Here is a 25,155-nt window from a genome sequence, read left to right on the forward strand (position 1 = left end):
TCTGTCAACCCCTCCTCTGTGTAGATATGTAAACCAACCCCCCCCCTAAAAAAAACCCGCGAAATCCCAACCAAGTCACAAACCAAACCACAGAAAACCCCCCAAAACATAGCTAGCGAATCAGATCCGCTATGTCAGGGCAAAAAGCAAAAGCAAAAGGAATCCAAGGTAGCCAGGAAAATTTGAATCTACATCAATCTATCAATCCATCCCTCTTTACGAGACGAATGGAACCTCATCAAGCTGCCAAGAGACCAAGAGTAGGTAGATAAACAAAGCCATAAGAAAATTAATTGATTGGCCGAGGCGGATAATTGAAGAAAAAGAAAGGATATAGATTATTGAAAGAGATAGATATAGGAGGTGAGTTGTATATATATACCTACCTAGGTACTTGCTACCTAGGTAAGGAGGAGTTAATATTGATATTTAGATTTATAATACTAACAGCACAAGCCCCTATGTCGGTTTGTTAGAGGTTGTTCCTTTGCTATAACAATGTCTCGTTCCTACTTAATACATAATAATTTTCCTCGCGAGTCTTTATAGACGCTTTATCTATCCTTCGAACGTTCAAAGCTGGTTAAGATGAGGAACATCTTGTAAGGGCTGATGGAGATACGAGGCGGGGTGGATTGCTTCGGGAATCACTGGTCCTCTTCCAGCAGAAAGAATTAGCAACCTCATATACCACGAGACAGCCAAAAATATCAGAATGTGAGATGTGTAGAAGCCAGTATCGCAATTATCATTCCCGGGAGTTTGATTAGACTATAATACAACTTTTTATCGACGAGGACCACAACCGCATAAGAAATAAAAGGTCTCGTCGAGACTTTTCATATACCCAACGCATGGAACTCCCTACCCCAATGATTAGTCCCGGCTGCAAGAATGCACCAAGCAATCGAGCTGTCCCGGGAAGAAGAAGTATTGTACAAGGTTGAAGAGAATACCACCTGTCCAAACGCCGTGGAACGCACCGTACAATAGACGCTATTGTACACACCAACATGATATCATATGCTGGCCGATGAGAAACAGAAGACATTAGCAATAGGAAAAAAACGCAAAGATGCTACACGTGTACACGCACATGCAACAAACTTGCAACAACGCAGATGAACAAATGTTGCATCCAATATTTTACAGGTAGAACAGAAATGTGCTTTTCAAAAAGGAAACCCCTGATAGAACTTTATCTATTGATACCTCTGACGTATCGGGGCTGCCGTAGGAGGGGGTGCGGGATGTCGAGGGTCATACTCTTCATAGTAAGCCGGGTCAGAGCGCGAAACCGGTGGACGAGACTCGTAAACCGGTGCACGGGTATACTGTTCATCTTCGTAAGTCGTATAGACAGGTTCCGGCTCTCGCTCTCGACGGACAGGTCTGCGAATCATGTAATCGCCTTGCGGATCAGACACCTGGACGTACTCGTAAGTCTCGATATACTGCGGTTGTCGTGGTCGTGGCTCATCAGCGTAGACCCGATAGTACTCTTGACGTGGAGCCCTATCATAAGTGACGTTCTCGGCCGGTGGTAAGGACATCCTGGAACCATAGAGGGGCTCTTGGTGCGAAGGATGAGCAACCGGACTGCGCTCGCGATATTGCCCAGGTTGTGGGGCCATCTTAACGTATACTGGCGACCTCGAACGCGCGCGGTCGTTCTCTAGCCGGACACTCTCGTATCGAGCATAGCGACTCGGCGTACGACGCATGCTGTTTTGTCTCTCTTCACGGTAGACAACATTATTCAACTTGAATCGCCGATCAACTAACTCCGGAGATCGATCTCGAACTATTCCCGGCTCTGGAACCGAGCTGACATAACGGTCACCGTATGCATATCCAGAACTATGCCTTAGCTGTGGAGCTCGTTCACGTATGATATATGCATTGTGGGCATCATCATCCATAACAGTTCGTCCACGACTAGCAGGGACCCGATCATCATCTTCATAACCATCACGTGTGCGTCGGTGTGTCTCTGCCAGAGGCTGATATGCGCGCTGCATGTCATCAACCCGGCCGTTGTCATTTCTAACTGGATGGCCCTCGAGATCACCGGTCTTCTTTGAGACTTCCTGGGATGCTTCTCCAGGCTGACATTCGTTGAGGAAGCGCTCAGCGGCGTTGCTTGCCTCATTGAAGGGCGGCACTCGAGCTAAGTCCGTGGGCTTGGAACCAGACCTAGCTTGCAATTCACCATCTTCAGAGCCACCGTCGAGGGGTTCTTCTTTGATCGGCTTCCTCTCTCGAGCTTGCTTTGCCTGCTGCGTAATCTGCGCGACAACCTCATATATGCGATTTTGTTGAGCCACGGCATCCTCGGCAGGTACATAACGGGTGTCCTGTGGTGGATGTTCTGGGATAGTTGAAGTTGGAACATCATGACGATTCGACCTGTAGGGACGGGGATTGGCAAGCCGATGGTCTGCTTCTGAGGGACCGTAAGATGGTGTCGCTGCTTCGCGCCGGACTCGGTACTCCACATCTCCCTCGTCACGGTAGCGGATCTGTTGATCCAAGTAGGATGGGGCCTCTTCACGGACGATGCCACGGCTATAACCGTCAATTGGTCTCTTTTGGGAGGGGGGTGAGACGGCTCTTGGTTCAATGTACGAGCGCTCAGGTTGATTCTCATACGATGTTGGATAATAATCCTCAGCGCGCCGTAGAACTCTATACCTAGGTTGATGGTTCTCCGAGGTTTGCAATTCTCGTGAATCGCGCGGATTGCGAGGGTCATATTGACCATTATCATAAGTCTGATTGCCGGATTCAGACTGTCTGCCACTATCAACAGCTGAATAATACTGCTCGTGATTATCCCTGGATGGAGCAAGGGCATACGGCTCCCGCTCTACATTGTCTGTATATGATTGGCTTTGACCCATATGATTCCCGTTCGTGCTTTGCTGTGGTGCTGAAAATATTTCTGGCAATGCTTCTCCAATAAGCTTAAGCTTCTGCTCGTTCGTTCCAGGCCTGTTGAGTACCGAAGCCAGGCGAGAGAGATCAGGAAGATCAACCATGTCTTTGGTCCAGTCGGGAACATGGCCAGGGTCACTTTGAGATACTCCCTGCTCATGAACCGAATAGAAGTGGTTGACAAGCTGGGGAAAAGAGAAGTGCTTCTTCTGTGGGGCGGAGGACGAGCCTGCCATGCCTAAGCTGCATGCTTTGCACAGAAGACCATTGATGTTCCGGACTTTGCGCATATCCTTGTTACTGGAAAGACCATCAACAATCATTGAAAGAGGCGGGTCTTCAGAGAATTTGGCGCGTGATCTCTTCAACACGTGATAAATGATAGTATAAACCTTCACACTTCCCGGGATATCCTTAATGTTATTAATAGAGTCCCAGACTTCTCTGGCACTTTTCGCCACTTCTTGTAGCTGAGCCTTGTATGCCTCCGTTCTTTGGGGTGAGGGTGTGAAATGATTGGCGGGTAGGGCTGGTGCCTGCACAGGTGGTTGGGCATAGGGGTATCCATATTGGCTCCCTTGAGCATAGGACGGTTGTTGGGCCACAGCTTCAGGAGCTGATGCGGGGTACAATGGACCGGCATGGGAAGAATTGTAATATCCGTCACTTGTCGCTGGGTACTGTCCACCAAAGCCCTGTTGAGAATAATCCTGCGGTGGCTCATTGTACCCAAGATTATTGCCCACTGGAGGTACAGAGTACTGCGGGGCTTGATAACTCTGTGATGCTTCCGGGTATGGTTGTGGTGGAGCATATGCTCCGTTCTGATGTCCAGAATATTGATCCCCAAACTGTGGGTGTCCGTAGTAAGGAGCTGGACCTTCTTGGTAGCCATGCGGATTGGGGCCTGGCATTGGAGCCGAAACAGGTGCTGGCTGATACGCACCGTAGCCGTAGCTTTGTTGTGGTGCATTGACAGGGTACGGGATACTGGCGCTTGGAGGAGCAGCATAGTATGAAGGCTTACTAGAGAGAGGCTCCGGATTGAATGGAGGGTACTCTGGCCATTCGGATTTCCAATGGACGACAATACTCCCAACACTGAGCTCATTGGTGTGCTTAGCGGCATAGTGCTGAATCACACCTTCGAAGCCGTAGAACTTGAAATTATTCTCGCACTCACTGCAAAGAAAAAGTTCCTTACGGTATTGTTCCGTGTGTGGCTTGATCTTGGTATCGAATACCCACTTCATATTCTCCAATGTGAGCTTTCGAGTAAAAGGTCCGTTGGGAGGATCCGTTTCCGGTTCTCGACCAGTTGCGCGGATAGCGGCTTCGTCCTTGGCCACCTCGGCATAAAATCTCTTGCGGACATACATCAAGACCTCTGCTGCGAATGCAGGACAGTTATCCTTGGTCACCTTATCACCACCAGCCCAGGCATCACGAATGGTTTCGTCGGCATACCCACCAATCCGGGTACGTAATGGAGCCTGGATGTCTTCCCATTCCCGATCAAGGAGATCCCTGGAATCCGATCTGGGCTGCACATCATCAAAACGCTCCTGAACCACTCGGGTCTGAGCGAGTCGTTCCTTTTCCCGTTGTTCGGCATCGTGACGCTGGGAAATTAGCCTCGGCTCTAGAACTTGCCAGGCACTATCATCTAAAGGTTGGATGATCTGAATAGCGGCCTGGAATGAGGGCATATGTGCTAAAACATTTGCGGTTAGCGGTGGGTCGAGCAACATGCATCGTCTCTCAATCTCTGCTCTTCGAGCTGCCTTAAGCTCAGCGACCTCTTCTTTTGTCCTTTCGTGCTTAGGTGCGGGGTGAGCACTGCGAGGGGTGTAAGCTGCAAACCCGGCCTGGGAAGGCGAATCGAAGCGCGGGAGGCTCGTTGCTGAAGAATCCAGACATTAGTTCGAACCGAGGATATATTTGATTGGGTTAATAGGAGATTTAATTACACATACAGATGGCATGAGGGGGCAGTGTTAGTTGAGGTACTTGCGGAAGGACTTTCATCGGCATTTGATTGGGATTCTGGTCTTGAAAGACAGGGACACGTCCGTTGGTCACCGCTGGCCCTTTCGCGAAGTTCGGTGTAGTAGCCGTCGGTGTAGAGTTGCTGGGTTGTATAGTGGGCTTGCTAGCTTCTTGCGGCTCCGCAATACGCATCCGTCCAACACCACCACTGGCTTCCCAGCGTTCCCAGCGCGCTGAATCATTCCTTCGCTCTTTGCCCCGATCATCTAGACCTTTGATCCATTCTTCTGCGGCTGCTGATCCCATAGACTTGACTTCCGAGAACTCCCGAGTAATGGCTTCAATCTGGGGCTGGAAGAAGTTTTTTGTTATCTGGATTGATGGCGGTGGCTGTCCATTTTGCAAGGTTGTCAAAGGAAGAACGTGTAATTCATTGGTAAGAAACACGAACGGCAGCGCAGCCATGAGTGGGGAAGGAACTGTAGACGACAAGAGAAGATCGATTTCCTGGCGCAAGATCAGTGGTGAACAAGAGAACAATGATAAAATAACGTCATGAACTACCTTCGAGGAACGTTGCTGGAGACAAGAGCCGCAAGTACGGATTCCAAACGCCCACACGGGGGCGATCCCATTTTCACCTGGACCCGGATGCCATTGATCCATTGGAACGGTACCATTTGGCTGCTTCTTCCTGCCGCAGAACTGGCACGAGGAGGAGCAGGCCAGTTTCCACATATCAAGTTCGGACTTTCCATTTAGGGGCGCGGGTATACCAGGTCGAAAGAGCCGTCTGGAGGCGCGCCAAATGGCATCTGGCTTCAAGATCTGGGCAACTGATCTTGGCAAGGGAGTAATGGAACGGTCGGATGAAGAAGGATCAAGATAAGCATGGAAAGATCTGTTTACCGATAACAGGAGTCCCAAACTTCTTGGGGGTATGAAAGTAAAGATATGATGCCAAATTTCTGCGGGCAATAGAGACTTGTCCCGAGGCAATTTGCCTTCAGGACTCCTGTAGTTTTGCAAGGGCTCATCTGGCTTCAGGCGTTTGCGAACCTCTGCTGGCAATCCATTTGGGGAATCTTCCAATGAGGCAGGATACTTTCGTTTATTGGATCCGTCTCCAACTGGAACTGGTTCTATTGCGCCCGAACTGGCAGGCTGGTCCAAAACCTGTATATCCGGGTTCACTTGTATGGCAGAGGTATGAGGAGCCCCATCCTCTTCGTCGTCAGTCTCAGCAGACATGGAAACGTCTGACGCCGAGTCGTCATCATGGTTGAGAGCCGAGGTATTCATGTGCGTGGAGGCTTGGTTCTCGCTGGCGCTCAGAAGGGTCTGCGCCGCTGGCGACTCGTCCGAAACGGGACCTGCTGGGGCTGCATCCGTGCCACCTGTGGCAACTTGGCTGGCTGGCACATCCATGGTGGTATAGTATAGATGACGGGTTTATAGAGCCAGCAGTTTGGAAGAGAAGCTAGGGGTAAGCTCCAAGACACCAAGCAAGAAAAGAAGACAACAAGAAAATTGCCAGTTGTGCAATGATGGGGATCAGAAACAACTAGCAACTAGGGAGATATTGATGACTTTTCAGATTGGCACAAACGCCTCGCAATCTGAGCAAGAAAGAACACCGCGTCATGCGCGCAAAATCGACTAGGTATAGAGACAGAACTGCGCGACGGCAACGAAAGTGAAGCAGCGACAGGATATCTGCTTGGAGATTTTTGGGGGGGAGGGGGGGCGGAGTGAGATATGGCAGATGGAAAAGAGAAGAAGCTCGAGAGGAGTCGAGAGGGCTGAGGGAGTGGTTATGTACTTCTCCAAGAAGAGGCGAGTGCGGATGTATGGGGGGGGGAGGGGGTGATATAGATGAGTGTTGACCGTTGGTGGAGAGGGAGAAGAAAATGAGGCGAGCCAGAAATGCGACAATCGATTGGCCCAGCAGCATTTGAGCCGCGCACGTGACTGCACACCGGGCGGACCTGGGCCGGGGGGCGGTGTGTCGAACCAAAGCAGCCTTTGCCAAGCGAGAGAGCGCCAGAGCCAGAGCGAAGAAGGATGACGCCGCCCAAGAGCTCGACTTCGCAAGGCAACACATCTTCCCCCCCCCTTTAAGTTCATAACAGTCCCTACTCCCAGTTCCTGGCTTTACGAGCCCATCGTAACTCGCCTTGGAAAATGGCCTCGTTGAACACCTCTTCCAACGGCCCATCCATCAAATCCTCCTACCTGGGTGTTGTCAATTCCTCGGCCCCAAGCGGCCCCGCGGCAAGCTCTCCTACCTATGGACAATGGGCTCTTTTCTCCGTGTCCGCACCGCTGGTGAACGCCTTTCAGCATGACAGTGGCGGCAAGGAGAGTGTGTTGAAGGTTCAAAGCACTGGGGGTATGCAATGCTTCTCGTCGGAGGCCCCGCTGCTATATACATGGGTTGTGCTGACATTCGGAACCAACAGAGGGAGAGCTCGTTGACCTGATCGATGACTTCTCGGAAGGACGTGTACAATTCGCCTTTGTCAAAGTCAAGGATCCAAATACCACGCTGCCAAAATATGTCTTGATCGGATGGGTGAGTTGTGGAATTATAACCAGAGACCGCATTGCGTCTTGTGCTGACACAACACTTGCAGTGCGGCGAGGGTGTGCCTGAAAGAACCAAAGGCTACTTCACAAGCCACCTTGCAGCAGTTTCCAAGATTCTTCATGTGGGTTCCCCTTTCTGTCTCTCCATAACTGTTACTAATCTTGGTGGCTCAGGGATACCACGTACAAATTACAGCCCGATCCGATCGCGACCTCACTCCGGAAAGCATTGTCCAGAAAGTCGCAGATGCATCTGGCGCAAAATATTCAGCAGGATCTGCTGCCCCTCCACCAAGCTCCGGACCTGCACCACCGGTAGCTTCTAAGCCCGTCTTCACTCCCACACGAACAGGCGGAGCCACCGGCTTCAATCCATTAGCGTCAAGAACACGGCCCGGCCATAACGACAGCAATGTAGATGAGGATGGCTGGGGTGCGGATGCGCCCCCCGTGGTTCGAACACAGCTTGAAAAGGTTGCACCTGCATATCAGCCAACCAAGGTCAACATGGCGGAGTTGACAAAACAGAAAGAGCCTTCGAGGTTCAATGGTGGTGGGCGAGATAACGATCGTGCGGACTCAGGCGACATTGTGAAAGGAGGCTATCAACCAGTTGGAAAGGTTGATATTGCAGCTATACGTGCCCAGGCGCAGAAGACGGAGGACGATCGGCCGACAGTGGTGAAAGGCGCTTACGAGCCTGTTGGAAAGGTCGACATTGCTGCTATTAGAGCTAGAGCACAAAAGCCGCCTGATGATGGTGCTCAACAACTCACACCAGCCGCAACAGGCGCCTCGGCCACTAGCAACACAAGCAGCGAGCCGCCGAAATCACTAGCTGAAAGATCTGCTGCCTTCACACAATCCGAACGACTTACAGCCTTGCCAAAGCCTAAGGTTGCCAATAAATTTGGCTCCGCTGCAACTTTCACAGGAACCAAGGCACCTACTCCGGCCGTCTACGGATTCCAATCCACGCCTGCGGCAACTCCTCCTCCAGTCGGTGCAGCCAGTCGAACCTTTGCTGATGAAGGTGGTAAGACCCCGGCTCAGATCTGGGCCGAGAAGAAGGCGCGAGAAAGAGGTACAAGCAGCGCTGGGGCTACTCCACCATCTGTCACCTCTCCAGTCCAAAGCCAAGCAAGTGGGACCGGGGAATGGAAGAGTGGATATACTGGGAAGACATGGGCTCCAGTTGCTACTAATGCCACGGGCCGCTCTGGAACCGAAAGCATTGGTCAGCAACGCACCGGCGAAGAAGAGCGTGAGCAGGAAGAGACTCAATCAACTGCTGGTGGAGTTGGCGCGTTGAGAGACCGGTTCAAGGGAGGAGTACCAATGGGCGCACCAGTCATTCCTAAAGCAACAACGGGAGAGCAAGCACCTCCACCTCCACCGATCAACACGTCAAACAGACCGCAAGTGGGTGTCCCATCTCAATCCCATCCATCTGAAGAAGAGCATGCCGGCCCCAACATCCCCCCACCTCCTCAAATCCCCCGGAGCCCCACACCTGAATCCCCAGAACGCGAGTCCTCCCCTGTACGAATTGCCATGCCTGTTGCACGAAGTAAGCAACCCGAGATGGAAGCACCCGAGGATCGCAACCCGCCGCCAGCCCTCCCAACACAAGCCATTGAACAGAACCTTCCACACGAGGAGGATCTCGACGAAGAGCCCGCAGGCCACGATCCAGCTCGTGCTGCCAGTGCAGCCGTAGCCGAAGCTTCATTCGGAGAGCAGGCCACCGCCCACCAGGGATCAAGCGCCAGCGGCAAACGCGCAGTGGCCCAATACGACTACGAGAAAGCAGAAGACAACGAGATTGATCTCGTGGAAGGCCAATACATCACCAACATCGAGATGGTCGACGAAGACTGGTGGATGGGCACGAACTCCAAGGGCGAGAGCGGTCTGTTCCCCAGCAACTACGTCGAGCTCGTCGAGGGCGACGACGATGCGGCGCCGGCTCCCGCCAGCCACGAGCCCGAGCCCGAGCCCGCCCCAGCAGCTCCCACGGCAGCCGCAGCCGCAGCCGCGCCTTCAGGCCCCACGGCCAGTGCGCTCTACGACTACGAAGCGGCGGAAGACAACGAGCTGAGCTTCCCCGAAGGCGCCACGATCACCGGACTCGTAAGCCCCCCGTCCTCCCTCCCCCGTCTCATTGCCCCCTCTCCTGCCCCGACTAACTTGAATATCTAGGAATTCCCTGACGAGGACTGGTGGTTCGGCCATTACCAAGGTAGCTCGGGATTGTTCCCTGCTAACTATGTACAACTTGATGAGTAAGAAGAAGAAGAAGTGTGTGTGCTCGTGCTCGGATCGTAGATAAAGAGATTCGTAAAGTAGGGTAAGGTAGGCAAGGTAGGTAAGGAAGGTAGCTAGGGAGGGAGGAAGGGAGGAAGGAGATTGCTGGTCAAAAAACCAAACAAAACAAACAAACAAAAAGCACAATATCCAATGATTGATTGATTGATAGAAAGAGATATATATCATATCTTGCTCAGCTGTATCTGTCTGTCTTGTCCGTCTTTCTAACTTGGTGAAACGTGCATGTAGCGTAGTGTGGGTGATACTTGCTTGTATGTTATGTACCTATCTTAGGTTATGTATAGATAAATACAGTAGTACAGTAGAGTTAAGTATATCAGGATTTCAAGTCTTTTTCTTTTCTTTTTCCTTTTCGTGTAGGAAGGAAAGGAAGCGAAGTGTTGTATGAATAGAGATCTACTACCATATACATAGATAGATAGGTATGTCCTTTTCATCGATACGGTTAAGGAATATCATCACATTCACATTCACATTCACATTCAAAGACTGACTTAACCAAAATCCAAAGAAAAAACATCATCCATCAATAATTACTTTGATAAGCTCTTAAAAAAAGAAAAAGAAAAAGGGAAAAACAAAGGGGGGGGTACTCAGGATTTGATTGATTGATCATGCACACAATGTCAGTCAAAACGCAAAAAGAAAAAAAAAAGGAAAAGCAAGCAAGCAAGCAAGAACCACCGAAAAACCAAAGCTCAGCTCAGCGCCGTAGCAGCCCACCATCACAACCTGTTGTGTGTGTGTTTTTCTTGTTGCTCCATTATCCCAGGCGTCGTTTCTTCTTTGGTTTCCTCCTTCCTCCTTCCTCCCAGATTATCCGGTTTCCTTGGCGGCTGTGGGCTGAGATCTTTTGTTTTTGAAAGATTCTTTGGGGGCGAAAGCTTTTTGCTTTGTACATGGTGTGAGAAGAAGTAGGGGTGGATTGCGGGGGGGAGGGAACTAGCAGCAGCCTTCTGCGCACTCTGGGGGGTTGGTGTTAGTATAATGATTGATTGAATGATTGAATGATTGAATGGATTTGGATGATGTTAGGGAGGGAGGGAGGGAGGAAGGTTTACCTGCACAGTCGGCGCATGCCTCACATCCTTCTTCAGCAACGCAGCAACAGCAGAGAGCAGCCAAACATGCTCTATTTTATATGTTAGAATCCAGGACTTTTATTTTTATTTTTTCCCCTTGCATCAGGGAGGGAGAGAGATGGGTTTACCCTAAACATCCATTACCACCACCTCCTTGTCTCTTGGGTGGAGGAGGCTGCTGGTATGCCATCTAAGGAGTGTTGGTCAGTCCAAGGTTCGCAATCAGATCATCTGGACATGCGCGGATTACTGACGGGTGGAGGAGGCTGCTGGGGATAGTAGCCGCCTTGTGGGGGAGGGTATCCTTGCGGGGGAGGAGGAGCGTAGCCCGCGGCGTAAGCCTGTGGTAGATGAGGTATCAGCGGCAGCGCTCGACGAAGATGAAGATTACGAAGGGGGGGCAGGATGCGAGAGATTCATTTCATTCATTCAAGCGCCGGAGGAATGCGATGCGTGCGTACCTGGGGAGGTTGTTGCGGATAGCCATACTGTGGTTGACCACCGCCGTAGTACTGTTGGTTGGACATTGTGCGTGGTAGGATCTGCGGATCGGGGATTAGATGGGGTTGCGCCGGTGATGCGGTGATGGCGACAGCAAGGGCAGGACGTACGTGTGAAGTCTGGATGGATAGATAGCCTTGGGGAGGACAGACAAGGTCGGGGATCTCTCTTCAGGAGGAGATGGTTTATTTGTTGGACGGAGGATAGAAGATGCGAGACGCCAAGCACACTTGAAGGGGTTGGGGTCGGGGGTGATGGTAGGGCCCGCGGACAGACTATTGTTGTACCAAAGGCGGTCGGCGCAAGACTACGACGAACGATGCGATCGATTCCGCTCTAGAGGTGCTGTTGTGCCTGGTTGATATACATATCTATCTTGATTGGTCTAATTTATACATATTTGCATATTTCTCTTGATATAGATATATACAAGTCATTCATTCGTTTCTCTTTTCTTTCTTTCTCTTGACCTCTCTTCTCTTTTCCCCGTGGCAGCTTCGAATTATGTCATGTGGCGCCGACCCAGCTCAGCCACCAATTCTCAGCCACATCTGTTTTGGGCCGACAGTCGGATCTTCTATGTATCTTCAGGAAATCTTTCCGAACAGCTCGTGTAGGAGGGGAATCAGGGATGGATAGAGCCATGGGTCAGGGTCATGCGATATTCCAATCTATGCGCAGTCAGGCACATGAGACGGAACCACCATTGTCCTCCCAAATGTTCAAAACCATAAACCATAAAACCCAGACTCTGTAGATATATATCATCACCCATCGCACATGCATTTTCACGTGACCGCACCCCCAATGACGCGATGGTCCTAGCGCGATCTGATTACTGTACAGAGCTAGTCAGGAATCCTGAAGCCGAAAGTTTTGATCTTGAATCTCCCCCGCAGAGCAAATCACCCCTCTTCACTCCCTCGTCGCCACGCCTGTATCTCTCCAGAACTTCGACGACCTCGATCAATAGATCTGTGAAGACTCTGATATACTCTCACCATCCGCCTCCCCATTGACCAGGCTTGATCGTGCCTGTCTGTCGCCCCCCACTTCGTCGTCCATCGTGGTCAGATAAGCCGATAACCAACGAGCCTCATTGAGATAACCTTCGTTCTGGTCGCCCAAGTCCAGATCGCTTTCTTTGCGACTCCCATCTCCTTGTCATATCCGCAATGTCCACCCTCAAAGAAATCACCTCCGAGGAGGAGTGGAACCAACATGTTGCCTCTCTCCCACCAACTACCCTCCAGATCATCTCCTTCCACGCCCCATGGGCAGCTCGTAAGTGCCTTGCCCCCAATCTCTATGCCACGCAGACCTTTGGGTCATCTCATGCTTTGGAAGCTTCTTGCAGTCTTGGGGACTCTGGCTGACACCTCCCAGCTTGCAAGCACATGACGACGGTGTTGCAGACTCTGGCTTCGTCCTACCCAGTCACAGATCCCCTGACAACCTCATGGGTCTCCATGAACGCCGAGGAGGTCATCGAAGTCAGCGATTCCTTCGACGTCACTGCCGTCCCATACCTCGTTCTTACCCGCAACCAACAAGTCCTCGAGACCGTCAGCGGGAGCGATGCCACGAAAGTACGAGCGGCAATTGAGAAACATGCAAACGGAGCCGGAGCAGGAAGCAATGGAGTCAGCGTAGCAACCAGCAACGGGGCCGGCGCAAAGAACCTCGGCAGCTACGCACCAGCATCAACAGACTCGGCTGTGTCACCTCTGGCCGCAGCAGGCGAAACAAAACAGGATAAGGAAGATCTACACCAGAGATTATCGAATCTGGTCAAGGCCGCGCCCGTGATGTTGTTCATGAAGGGCACACCGAGTGCTCCGCAGTGCGGTTTCTCAAGACAACTGGTTGGGATCTTGAGGGAGAACTCGGTCAAGTATGGATTCTTCAACATATTGGCAGATGACGAGGTCAGGCAAGGGCTGAAAGAATTCGCCGACTGGCCAACCTTCCCCCAATTATGGGTTGATGGTGAGCTTGTTGGCGGTCTGGACATCGTAAGGCTTCCCCGACGAAACCCAGTAGAAGCAGCGACTAATCATCTCGCGCAGGTAAAGGAGGAACTGAGCAATGACCCGGATTTCTTAAAGCCCTACAGTGTAGTGAAGAGCACTGGAGCGGCTGCCCCATCCCAACAAGCAACTACAGCCGCTACTGCATAGAGAATTGAACGGTCAATACGCGCCCCTGGAGGCCTACAGCCTAATGTACAAGATGCGATGTCCTCATAAACAGCGAACTTGAAGTTGGCATTCTTTACACCATGACCGACGATGTATATATCGATACTTCAGGCCCCTAACCACATCACATCACATCATATCCAATACCCACATCTCAGTCCAGTCATCACAATAGATAAATACAAGACCCTCTCCTCCAAAATTCCAAAACTCCATCATTTCACCCCCCCCCCCCCTCCTGTTATTCTATCCTCCAGATCCCTTCTCTTCTCTTCTCTTCTTCCCTCCCCTATCTCCTCCACTTCTTCTCACCCCCCCCCCCCCCAACTCACTTTCCTCTCATACAACCCATCCATCTATCTATCTATACTCCTTAAGGTACTCCCATCCCTACCTAGGCCTGACTCCTATTTACATACCTCTACCTACCTACCTACCCCAAATAACACATATACATACCTTACCTATATAAAGAAACAACAAATCATCCGATCCGATCCGATCCGCGATCAATTAATTCCTTCATTTAGGAGTGATATGCGTTGATTTACCTATATTTTATTGTGATTTTGATTATGGAGATTTAGGGGGCCGGGGGAGGGAAGGGGAGTTGGGCTTCTTTATATCTATCTATCTATCTATCTATATCTATAGAATACATACATCTACCTACATCTATCTCTATTTATCTGCGTCTATACCTACCTAAGAATCCCCCTCCCCTCCCCTCCTCTCCCCTCCCCTCCCCCCCCTCCAACCCTCAGCCTTCCTTCCTACCTACCTATCAAGAAATAAACCGAATTCCAATCCCGATTCCGACCCCTGACTCACCTATCAGAATACAAGGGAAATGAAATGAAATAAAACATTCTCTTTTTTTTAAAAAAAAAAAAAAAAAAAAAAATCACACGAATTCCTGGGTTGTAAGAAGAGGAGATCTAGATGTATGATATAGGTATATAGAGTTGATCAGTAAATGAGAACTAAGGTGATTTTTGGTTTGGTTTGGTTTTATTTTGTTTGTTTGATTGAGAAGAGAAGAGGAGAGAAGAGAAGAGAAGAGGAGAGAAGAGAAGAGAAGAGAAGGGGAAAGGAGGGGAAAAAAAGAGTATCGAGCTTTATCGGAGCTCTAAAATTAAGATAAAGAAGCCTTGATGCGGGGTTGGGGTTGCATTATGCTAGGGTGTGGATTGGATGGATGGATGGATGAATAGGAGGGGCTGCGTACTGGGGAGGGGCGTGATTGCATCGTTTATGTATGTATGTATGGACGATGCGACGTCAGGTACATACATACATACATACATACATACATACATATATGCATGAGGACTTTTGGATTAGGTAGGTAGGTAGGGTAGGTAGGTAGGTAGATACGAGTTGCGGTCTGAGGTGGGAAGGTAGCAGTCTAGCAGAGGAAGATTTTCTAATTATGTACTAGAAATTAAAATAACCTTGTCTTTCTTTTCTTTCAAACTCTGCATTTCATAACAAGTCTCATCCCTCATGCGCACCGGCATATCGCTTCCACAGGGCAAGTATATACACACACACTTAGTAAGTGTAAGGGTAGACAGGGGGGTTAGCTCCATCAGGGATCTCAAGCTGGCCGTGGTAGTAGTTCTTGTCCTGCTCCTGCTCCCAGGTCTTCTTGATGGCCGGGAGAGTGGTGCGGCCGTTGCGGCGCGAGTGGCAGTCGGGGACTGGCTGCGGGGCCCACTTCTTGGAGTTGAAGATTCCGGGGTAGGAGGTGTTGAAGTAGCGCTCGTTGAGGGGAGGCGTGGTGGACCATTTGCGGAGACGGTCGCCGGTCTTGGCGGCGACGTAGGAGAAAACGTTGGCGCCGACGTCCCAGCGGCCGAGGGTGTGGAGATCCCTGTTGGGGATTAGACAGGGGAGGGGAAGCGAGGGGGGTTTGACTTACCAGTTGGCCTCGACGGTGGAGATCTCGGAGTAGTGGTTGTAGTAGTTGTCGTCGGTGGTGCCGACGAGCTCCTTGGGGACAGCGTCACCAAGGAGAACGCTGAAGACGCGGTTCTGGATGGAGTAGGTCTCGTTCTCGTCGAAGGTGAGGAGGACGAGGGTGTTGTCCATGAAGTTGGGGTCGTCCAAGAGGGGGGCAAGGAACTGCTTCAACCAGACACCGGCAACGGTGACGGAGGTGTCGTGACCATCAGAAGTCATGTTGGGAGCTGTTGAACGGTTAGCACCTCCCGCAATGTTTACCGAATCAGGGAGACTTACTGATGAACATCCATTGAGGGAGCTTGTTTGCCTTGAGGTCCTCGAAGAACATAGTGGTGTTCTTGATGTTGGCAAGACGCTCCGGGCTGGTGACAACGGAGTTGTACAGAATCTCAGGGCTAGAACGGTGTTAACGGTAGAAACGCAGGTCAACCAAGCTGGACTTACTTGTGCTTGCGAACATAGTCATTTTGTCCAGTCTTTTGGTTGACCCAGTCGAACCCCTGGTAGCCCGTGTAGGGCATGTCTTCCTGGTACAGACCCCAAGAGATGCCCTTATCCTCGAGCAAGTCAACGACGGATGAAACGTTCTGAGGAACTTGGGTGAATGGGTCACCATCGAGACCGAAGTAGTCACTATCATCGAATCAGTGATTGTGTTTATAATTACTACGTATGAGCGAAAGGACGTACCCCCCAACGGCGGCCATGTAGTTTGGCTCACTGGGGTGAGTCACGGCAATGTTGTTGCTCAGAATAATTCCCTTCTCAGCAAAGAACTTGAAGTTGGCTATGTTTCAATTAGTGATGTTACACGTAGAGTAGAGAGACCTGCTTACGATCCGCCGCAGCCATGTCATAATCGGTATTCTCAAACCACTGGAACATTTCAAAGTCAACATCTCTGTTTTTCTGAATAGGATTGAGGATGAGTGGAATGCTTTGTCTCTTGCACCGAAAGGTGCAATAAGACATGATCCAGTAGGGCAAACGAAGAAAAGATTCCATACAATTGAGACATAGCGATCGAAGGCCTTGCCCTTGACTTTGCTGGTTGGGCTCTGGGTGAGCGCGGTTGCTTGAGCAGCATAGACGTCAGCGGGGTCAGTGGCTGTAGGGGATGCTGGAGCCGCAACGGCCACGGAGGCCAAAGTGGCAACGACAGCAGCAGTAGAGAAGAACATCTTGAAGACCTGTTAAAGCACCGTGTCAAAGGGATCCAGACTTGCCAGACTGGAGAGACAAGTTCAAGACAGGCGGGATTGACTAGATACTTGTAGCTACGCACAACCCGCGTACCTGAACCGCGGGACGTGTTCTAGAACAGCGGGAAAAGAGAGAGAACGATATTGATAGTTGGGCTGTGAAGGAGCAAATCTTCAAAAGAGGGGAGAGACACTGTCTCGGACGAATAAGAGTTGACGACATAGGGCGGGTCGGGAAGCAGAGCAAAGCCCCCAGAGCGGGACAACAGCGCTGGCTGCGTGGAGGTTGAGCTACGTCCGATTTACCCATATGCTTTTGCTCCTGGCCATAGGATGCACGCACGAGGGAGTTTGTCCCGGACTTGGCGTATCTTATCATCCTATGATCGGTGCTGTCAGATCGGATCTCACTCAGCAAAAGACTAGGTATGCATCGGCTCGTGCCTGCGTCCTGGCGTGAAAGCCATGCAATCGAGGGACATGGGACATGGGGCATGGGGCATGGGATAGACATATGGGAAATATGGATACGGGTCCATGGCGGTTCATGGACGTTGGTGGTGCCGTAGTATCGTAGCTTACCACCGTGTCTCTGTTGATTGGGGGAGAGGAGGCTTGCACTCGTAAGACCGCATTGTGAATACGGTCCTTCTCGACCTTGGCATTGCCATTCCGAAGTAAGTGGCATTCTGGTTCTCATGATTTGTGAAGCTGGAGAGGCCGATGCTGAACCACCCTTCGCTTCGGACAAAAGCCCAATGCGGCCGTCCATCGCTACAGGCGCGTGGGGAGATATTCGCTTCTTATTGGCGAGATCTCGAGCTACCTTATCATCACCAAGTAACAACAACCTGGTGCGGACAACGTAACGACGAATGTCCAAGGTTACAAGGTCCCAGCACCAACTCCACTCTTGGAGCTCCTCCATGCGACATCTGCCATGAACTGTGTACACACGGGGGACCGCGGAAAAGAAACTCCTGGATGATGGGGCCGAGTCCACCTCCGACCTCTCTTGCCTTTCCACTCTCTTCCCTCTGATGAGATAGCTTCCTCTTATTCCCTACTTGAGCCATTCAATCCTTCCACCCGTCACTGTCTCCTGCGGGGTTCGGAATCACCAGTGCGATGGACAATTGATACCGCATCAGTGAGAGACTGGAAGAACCGCGAGTGACGAATAACAACTCTCGAATATGGGTGTGCACACAGACAAATCCCCGTCCTTTTCTGAAGGGAAGGACATGGAGTTGCAGGAACGAGACAGTGAGCGGGACGGTGGTTTCGAGGGCGAACAAGAAGAACGGCTTCTCGCAGGCGGGGATCTCGAGGCGACCGGAGATGTCACGTACAAAGTAGAATGGCATCTGCGAACAGGATGGGCTGTCGCGGGGTCACTTCTCACAGCTGTCCTTGTCTTCTGTGCGTTGTCATTCTTTACAAGGTTCTTCATCGTTTCCAAACACCACGAACAGTCGGGCGACGAGACTCTGAAAGTCTCCGGCATGGGAGGCTTCCGGAGACCAGCAAGTGATTATGTCCTGGACAAAGCTTGGAATCTTGACGCTGCCAGCCAGGTCAGGGAATATAACTGGACGATTGTCGACATTGTGGCAAATCCGGATGGTGTCTTCAGACCCATGATCTCCATCAATGGCCAGTTCCCGGGCCCGCTGATCGAGTGCAATGAAGGAGATACCCTTGTTATCGAGGTGGATAACCAGAGTGTCAATGCCACATCTCTGCATTTCCACGGCATATTTCAGAATGGCACGAACTTCATGGATGGGACTTCGGGAATCACACAATGCCCAATTGCCCCGAAGAGGAAGTTTCGATACGAATTCACGGTCACTGGACAGTCAGGCACGTATTATTACCATGGCCACCAAGCCGCACAAGCTTCAGACGGCCTATATGGACCTGTAGTGGTTCATTCCAGAGACGAGAAGAAGTTACAGCAGATTTCATATGCCACGGATCGAGTTGTAATGCTTCAGGACCATTATCATGATCTCAGCAGTGGCCTACTTGTGAGTGCCCTCGAGCCTGGTAGCGAGTCCTCTCCTATACCAGACGGAGCTTTGATCAATGGGCTTAACCAGCGCGACTGCTCGGCCCTTCCTCATCGGATGTGCGATAACTCGACAGCCGCTCTTCCCACCTTTGATCTGGCAGCCAACGCCAACCATCGTTTAAGATTCATCAACGTAGGAGCATTCGCTTGGTTTCAAGTCAGTGTGGATGAGCATCAGTTTGCCATTACGGAAGTAGATGGGACAGATACTGTTCCTGCTTATGAGTCGAGTTTGATGATCAGTCCCGCTCAGCGATACAGCATGATCTTAAATACCAACCAAACCACTGCCGATTCCTTCTGGCTTCGCGCAAGGATGGTCACCCATTGCTGGAAAGAGTCTCAACTACCTGGCGGGGGTGCTAATGAGGTCAAAGCCATTATCCAGTATACCTCTAGCGGTCATGCCAGATCTTCCACAACAATAGCTCCTCAACCAACCTCCACGAATACGAACCCGGAGTTCGCGGTCCAGTGCAAGGACATGGACACGACGCGGTACGTTCCCGTGTCTCATGAGCCCGCCCCTGCCGTTGCGGATCATAGCTATTATCTCCGTTCAAACCTCGAAATTGGTGATTGGCGGCTAGAGCGAGGGTTCTTCAATCAATCTACCTTCCGACCCAATTTACAGCTCCCAACGCTTCACAGAACAGTGGAGGGGTTACGCAAACGAAACGAGAGCTTCACCTCCATGAGTGACAGTGACGGCGTGAACGCAGTGGCCTACGATCTGAAGAATGATTTTGTCATCCAGCATACCGGAGTGAAGGTTGTGGATTTGATCATCCAGAACTTCGACGAAGGGAACCACCCAATGCATTTACACGGACACAAGTTCTGGGTCCTTGGCCAAGGTCACGGCATGTTTCCCGGTTATGAATCCATTGGATTGAGAGCTGAGGGTCAAGGTGTTTTGGAGGACAATCAAGGGGGATTAGATAATCTGACTAGAAGGGACGTTGCTACTGCCGAGGGATTTGGCTGGTTGGCATTGAGATTTGTGGCGGACAATCCAGGAGTCTGGGCTTTCCATTGCCATATGGCCTGGCATTCTGAAGCGGGGCTGGTGATGCAGTTCTTAAGTCGTGTAGATGAGGTCGCGACGTGGGAGATTCCCGAGGCAAACCTTCAGCTCTGCGATGCTGGTTTGGAAGAATTGGAAAAGGGAGCAGCGCCCCCTGACAGCACTTGGTATGGCTTTGGGATTGGAGGGTGAGAGTGGCAGTTTGCATCCTACTCATTCAGCTCGATACAGGACACTGCCAAACCTGCCCGAGTCCAACTACTTTGCCCGGGCGAACAGCATGAAATGGGGAATTCAGCTTGATGTTTTGGACCTGTTTACCCTAAGGGGGAAGATTAGACTGCCCGAAAGGGGGTCGCGAATGTAGCAGCAAGATTCAATGACTGGAATCTAGGGAGAGACTAGAGATCATAGTCTCTGGTGGAGACAATTGGCAAGATAAATCATCTTGGTCCAGAATGAAGAGCTCTGGAGAAAAGAGGCTTTGCTTATAGATCTCTGATAGGATAGAAAGCACGAAAGGAAGCCGTGTTGGGATATAAAAAATAATATGTAGCCAAATATATCAACATAATAATTTCTGAAATGGTTCAGCGACATCACATGTGATGTAAAGCAACAGCATCAAGAGTAGCAAAACAGTTCATGAAGTGAGCCATCTAATAGCTGGCAGTCGATTCTGAGTCGTTATTGTACAAATGTCTTTACCTAACCTGTGGGTCTGGAAGAACTGCCGTGCCCCCAAGCCTTAGACTGGCAAAGAGTAAAGACGCCGCGAGCACCGGCCGCTCTAGACAAGAGTTTTGAACTGCAGACCCTCCTTTTCTCCCATCGCCGATCGCTGCCGAAAGTATAGATAAGACGGGAAGAAAAACTTTGACGGTGAGAAGATCAGAAAATCACAGACAAGGGTTACATTTCAAGCGTTACTCTTTCTGTATTAAGGATATTAATAATAAGAATACAGCGGTCCTGCAGCTCTGCATCCCCGTAGTCCTTCTCGAATCGACGCCTGAATTTTCCGGCGCCCGCAACTACCGCCGCGCCTCAGGCTTCCAGCCTTAGCGACCCGTAAGGCTGCAGCCGTCGCCGTCACCAGCCATCAAACTCGATTGATTATCAAAACACGACGACCCCTCCGACCTCTTCCCCCCACGACCCGAAGTTCATTCCCCCTCCCTTCTCTAGAACATCCCCATCCGCGTACTCCAAGACGTTTGATACGGCTGGAAGATCAAAGTGACCATTGTTTGGAGCAGCATTCGAGCGCTCCGCTAAAACCGTGTCCCGCAATCTGTGAGATAAATCCGAGAATGGCTGTGGGACGCCTGTGGAAATAGACACTGACAAGTCTCCCAGTATATGGAATGAACACCGAGCCTCTCCAATTTCTGACGTTTGCGGCGCGCGCTTTTTCACTGCGAAACTTCATCGCTCAGGGTTGATCTAGTCAGGCAGCTCGTGGCGCAAATCTCTACGATCGCTGGACCTATTCGTGATAGCCTGACTGCACAGCGGCATCTGTGGATATCTGATTGCTCTGGAACTATACACACCCCAGCGCGAAGCTCGCGACATATTCAGCACGGGCTTATACTTCAATCTGATATTGGGCGGATCCTGAGTTTCTGATTTACTAGGAGGACGCACATAGATTCGGATCAGGGAAAAGGATTGTTAGACGGTCTGCAGATTGGCATTTAGACGCGGGGAAGGGCTAGGAGGCACAGTTACACTCCATTACTGACCGATAGCCCGAGGGCACCGCCTCGCTATTTGGAAGACGTCCGGTTACGAAAAGACCGGTGCCTGGCTCTCATTGGAATTCATTGAAAGGGCGATTTGAGTGTGTGAGGAAAGAGAAGGCTACCTTGTCCGTTAGCCCCTGGCGCTGTTTACAGTTGCTGAGTGGGCATAAGGCTGCTGGGTCATACCGTCTCCCCGGAACTCGGCCCGTTCCCCTTGAGTTTTCCATCTGCACTTAAAACATCATCATTGATCATGGCGCCGACTCCAGCCTCCACCACATCGTCGAGCGCTGGAGGGCACTCCCCTGATACCCAGTACCGGGTGGTGCGGAAGAGGAATCGTGTTCCCCTGTCGTGTGGACCATGTCGGCATAGGAAGTAAGTCGATTCGGAGTCCCAATCGGGCAAATCCTACAGTACAACCTCAGTGATGCTGACGAACTGCAGGTTGAAATGTAATCGGTCGTACCCATGCGAGAACTGCACTCGAAGAGGTGACGCCTCCTCATGCTCATATGCTGCACCGGGTACACGAAAGAAGAACCAAGTTCAAGGAACAACTAGCCCTGATGATATGCAAAACCGCATTGACCGTTTAGAAGGCCTGGTGCTGTCGTTGATGACCAATGGATCGCAGTCTGCTGGCCCGGCCGCAGCAGCGGCTGCTATCTCCCGCTCGCAGAGCGATGTTACTAGCTCCTCCTTTCGACATGATGTGGACCCTGAACATGGTGAAAACGTCAAGAGAGAAGATGGGGACGAGGATAGTGACGTTGATGGTGTAGCTAACTCTCTCGGTATTTTAAAAGTCGATCCAGATAAGGGGAAGACCCTTTATATGGGAGATTCTCATTGGCATTTGGTATTAGCAGATGTGAGTTCTCTTGTCTTTCTTCTCGTCCCATAAATTTTTGCGGAATGTTCCTCCACTGTGAGCGAGTCTTTGTTCCGGCTTCAATGCACGCCCCAAGTTTGACGGATCAGACTCGGTATTTCAGGTTTGGCTCGTGCCACTGCACCGTGGGACTGTGTCGGTACAGTGCCGCAGTGTGATCCTGATCTTTGCACGCAATATGGCCTTTATTACAATATTAGCCGATCAATACTTAGTGTCTAAACCTTGCTGACTCTTGAATAGATCGCCGAAGTCAAAAATTATTTCACGTCGCATAAGAAAGAGCTCGAAAAGAATTACGAGAAGATCAAGCAGTCTAAACCGAGTACTGCAATGGATGGACCAGCGTTTCTCTTCAGTGCACATAGCTCGGCGACAGACCAAGAACTACGTGCAGAATTACCTCCCAAGTCAGCCGTCGATAAGCTTGTGACTCGTTATTTCAACTCTTACGATCCAGCCGTACACATCCTCCACTCACCTACGTTCCACAAGCAACTCCAGGCTTACTGGCAGGACCCATCGAAAACGTCAATAGTGTGGGTTGGGTTACTCTATTCCGTTCTCTGCCTTGCGATGCAGTCGTATCACAAGATTGGGGATGAGCCTCTCGAGTGGAAAGGTATGAAGATTCAAATACGATAACCCCATCGGGACTTTGCTGACAGGATCTAGGCCGCACACTTGAACTGGCTGCTGAGTATCGGCTGCGTACCGTTCAATGCCTTGTTAATTCCGACTACACAAAATCATCTCTATATACGCTCGAGACCCTTATCCTCTATGTTCACGGTGAGTACACAAGTCGGTGGGATGCCGAGGTAGGGATCTGGGTCATAGTAGGCATAATCGTTCGTCTGTCAATGCGGATGGGCTATCACCGAGATCCAAGTAATTTCTCCGGCATCACCCCCTATCATGGCGAGTTCCGGCGTCGAGTATGGGCTTTTATACGTCAGATGGACACGATGTTCTCGTTCCACCTTGCTCTCCCCGGAATGATAAGAAATACTGATACCGATACTGCCCTACCTCGGAATATCTTCGATGACGAGTTCGGTCCGGAATCGAGAGAATTACCCCCGGCGCGACCCAGCACTGAGCCAACCCCCGTATCGTACATGATCACCAAAGCTCAGATCTCGTTCGAATTTGGCTCTATCCTCGAGGAGATCAACGCTGTGAACGGAAAACCTGTAAGTTATGATGATATCTTGAAGCGTGACAACCGGTTGCGAGATTTAAGGAATAACATGGCCCCTCACCTACGACTGCGCCCGATGGAGGAGTGCACGCATGATCCTGCAACGCTGCTCATGCAGAGGTTCAGTCTGGATATACTGTGGCAGAAGACAATATGCGTGCTCCATCGTAAGTACCTTGCTCGGGCACGACAGAATCCTCGGTACGCCCATTCTCGCCGAGCGTGTGTCGATGCTTCTATGGAGATCCTTCGTGCCCAGGCTCAACTCCATCGAGAAATCCAACCAGGCGGTCGGATGCGAACGATGAAATGGTTCATCTCATCGCTTGCAAAGCACGACTACCTTCTGGCGGCCATGATCGTCTGCCTAGAACTACATTATGATTCAGTGTCGGAGTCGATGGCTGAGCCTCCCCCGCATCATGATCCATACTTCTGGAGCCCGTCTCAACGTGCGGATATGCTCCATACGCTTGAGACATCCCAGCAGATCTGGAAAGAATCTGCCGAGTCCTCTATGGAGGCATATAAGGCATCGAATGTCCTTGGCATCATGCTCGAAAAGTTGAGATCTCCTCCCCAACCCAAGCCGGCAGAGCAGCCCACCCCAGCCGAGGTATTTGGACAGTTTGATGAGGCGAATCTGGAGCCTGAACACTCGGCCGCCATGACCTTGGGGATGCTCTCCGGCGGCCTATCCCCAAGTTCCGCTGCCATGTTCAACAGTGCCACGGGGCCGTCGCCACGGGGTACAACATCGTATGGCAACTTTGACACTGGCATGGGCGACTCCTCTGCCAGCACCGGAATGGCGCATGGCTTCCCTATGGATCCTTCTAACCCCTTCGCTTCTCTGAATAATGTGGCGTCACCATTTACCATCTTTGGCAACGCAGGGACCGGCTCCGGCATGATGGACATGCCGACGAATCTGGACTGGGTAGGTCCCTTTGCTCCGCTGTCTACCAAGCCATGCTAACAACGATGCAGGAAGCATGGGACTCATACATCCAGAACGGGAACACGCTAGACCCCGCGTTCCAGTTCTACCAAGCCACTGACCAGTCTCAACTGAGCCAGGAAGAGCAACAGCAACAGCAGCAGCAGCAGCAGCAAGCCGATGCGTCGGCCTATGGCAATGGCGTTTTCATGGGGGCGTACACGCCAGGGCGATGAAGAGCGGATACATGTGATGTCAAACTACGACGCGGAGCATTTCACTTTTGATCTTGATCGGGATTTGGGCTCGGGGTTACTGGAACGGATTCGGGATTGATTACTTTGCTTCAGGGATTTGTCGATAGAGGGAGGGAAAAAGAGCTTTGTACTATTACCTGGACGCGTGATGTAATGTATAGGATGCGCACGACCATCTCCACAATAGAGGACGTTAGATGTATCTGC

At 51.0% G+C, this 25,155-nt stretch overlaps 6 protein-coding genes across 6 annotated transcripts; 4 read left to right on the top strand and 2 right to left on the bottom strand.

Moving 5' to 3' along the window:
* Window positions 1-719: 719 nt before the first annotated feature.
* On the bottom strand, window positions 720-6,333 carry M430DRAFT_146773 (hypothetical protein). Its single transcript, XM_024863028.1, has 3 exons — window positions 5,491-6,333; window positions 4,914-5,433; window positions 720-4,840 (listed from the first exon to the last, which is right to left on the bottom strand). The coding sequence occupies exons 1-3, from the start codon at window positions 6,226-6,228 to the stop codon at window positions 1,203-1,205; spliced, it is 4,896 nt and encodes a 1,631-aa protein (XP_024717438.1). The 5' UTR covers window positions 6,229-6,333; the 3' UTR covers window positions 720-1,202.
* Window positions 6,334-7,110: 777 nt separating this feature from the next.
* On the top strand, window positions 7,111-9,804 carry M430DRAFT_146777 (hypothetical protein; the record flags this gene model as incomplete). The annotated part of the gene is made up of 5 exons (XM_024863029.1): window positions 7,111-7,318; window positions 7,389-7,501; window positions 7,563-7,637; window positions 7,690-9,648; window positions 9,718-9,804. 5 exons carry the CDS (start codon window positions 7,111-7,113, stop codon window positions 9,802-9,804), a joined length of 2,442 nt encoding a protein of 813 aa, XP_024717439.1.
* Window positions 9,805-12,604: 2,800 nt separating this feature from the next.
* M430DRAFT_80728 (hypothetical protein) lies at window positions 12,605-13,582 on the top strand (the record flags this gene model as incomplete). The annotated part of the gene is made up of 3 exons (XM_024869596.1): window positions 12,605-12,713; window positions 12,816-13,444; window positions 13,499-13,582. Coding segments are annotated over 3 exons (822 nt in total), but the record flags the coding sequence as incomplete, so codon positions are not given.
* A 1,415-nt stretch (window positions 13,583-14,997) lies between these two features.
* Window positions 14,998-17,080, bottom strand: M430DRAFT_146783 (hypothetical protein). The gene is made up of 7 exons (XM_024863030.1): window positions 16,606-17,080; window positions 16,435-16,474; window positions 16,289-16,385; window positions 16,043-16,231; window positions 15,875-15,993; window positions 15,555-15,822; window positions 14,998-15,506 (listed from the first exon to the last, which is right to left on the bottom strand). Exons 1-7 carry the CDS (start codon window positions 16,777-16,779, stop codon window positions 15,185-15,187), a joined length of 1,209 nt encoding a protein of 402 aa, XP_024717441.1. The 5' UTR covers window positions 16,780-17,080; the 3' UTR covers window positions 14,998-15,184.
* A 565-nt stretch (window positions 17,081-17,645) lies between these two features.
* M430DRAFT_37208 (hypothetical protein) lies at window positions 17,646-20,474 on the top strand. The gene has a single exon (XM_024867078.1). It carries the CDS (start codon window positions 17,997-17,999, stop codon window positions 20,094-20,096), a length of 2,100 nt encoding a protein of 699 aa, XP_024717442.1. The 5' UTR covers window positions 17,646-17,996; the 3' UTR covers window positions 20,097-20,474.
* Window positions 20,475-21,905: 1,431 nt separating this feature from the next.
* M430DRAFT_109556 (hypothetical protein) lies at window positions 21,906-24,927 on the top strand (the record flags this gene model as incomplete). The annotated part of the gene is made up of 5 exons (XM_024861284.1): window positions 21,906-22,030; window positions 22,100-22,526; window positions 22,791-23,169; window positions 23,223-24,691; window positions 24,742-24,927. The coding sequence occupies 5 exons, from the start codon at window positions 21,906-21,908 to the stop codon at window positions 24,925-24,927; spliced, it is 2,586 nt and encodes an 861-aa protein (XP_024717443.1).
* Window positions 24,928-25,155: the final 228 nt, after the last annotated feature.

This window comes from Amorphotheca resinae (genome assembly GCF_003019875.1).
Source record: "Amorphotheca resinae ATCC 22711 unplaced genomic scaffold M430scaffold_12, whole genome shotgun sequence".
Lineage (NCBI taxonomy): Eukaryota > Fungi > Ascomycota > Leotiomycetes > Helotiales > Amorphothecaceae > Amorphotheca > Amorphotheca resinae.

Coding starts and splice junctions, on each gene's coding strand:
- M430DRAFT_146773 (XM_024863028.1), bottom strand. CDS start 6,228: ATGAATACCTCGGCTCTCAACCATGATGACGACTCGGCGTCAGACGTT. Junction 5,434..5,490: donor TCCAGCAACGTTCCTCGAAG/GTAGTTCATGAC, acceptor ATCTTGCGCCAG/GAAATCGATCTTCTCTTGTC. Junction 4,841..4,913: donor ACTGCCCCCTCATGCCATCT/GTATGTGTAATT, acceptor TGGATTCTTCAG/CAACGAGCCTCCCGCGCTTC.
- M430DRAFT_146783 (XM_024863030.1), bottom strand. CDS start 16,779: ATGTTCTTCTCTACTGCTGCTGTCGTTGCCACTTTGGCCTCCGTGGCC. Junction 16,475..16,605: donor TCGATCGCTATGTCTCAATT/GTATGGAATCTT, acceptor GAAATGTTCCAG/TGGTTTGAGAATACCGATTA. Junction 15,823..15,874: donor CCCTCAATGGATGTTCATCA/GTAAGTCTCCCT, acceptor ACCGTTCAACAG/CTCCCAACATGACTTCTGAT.
- M430DRAFT_37208 (XM_024867078.1), top strand. CDS start 17,997: ATGGGTGTGCACACAGACAAATCCCCGTCCTTTTCTGAAGGGAAGGAC.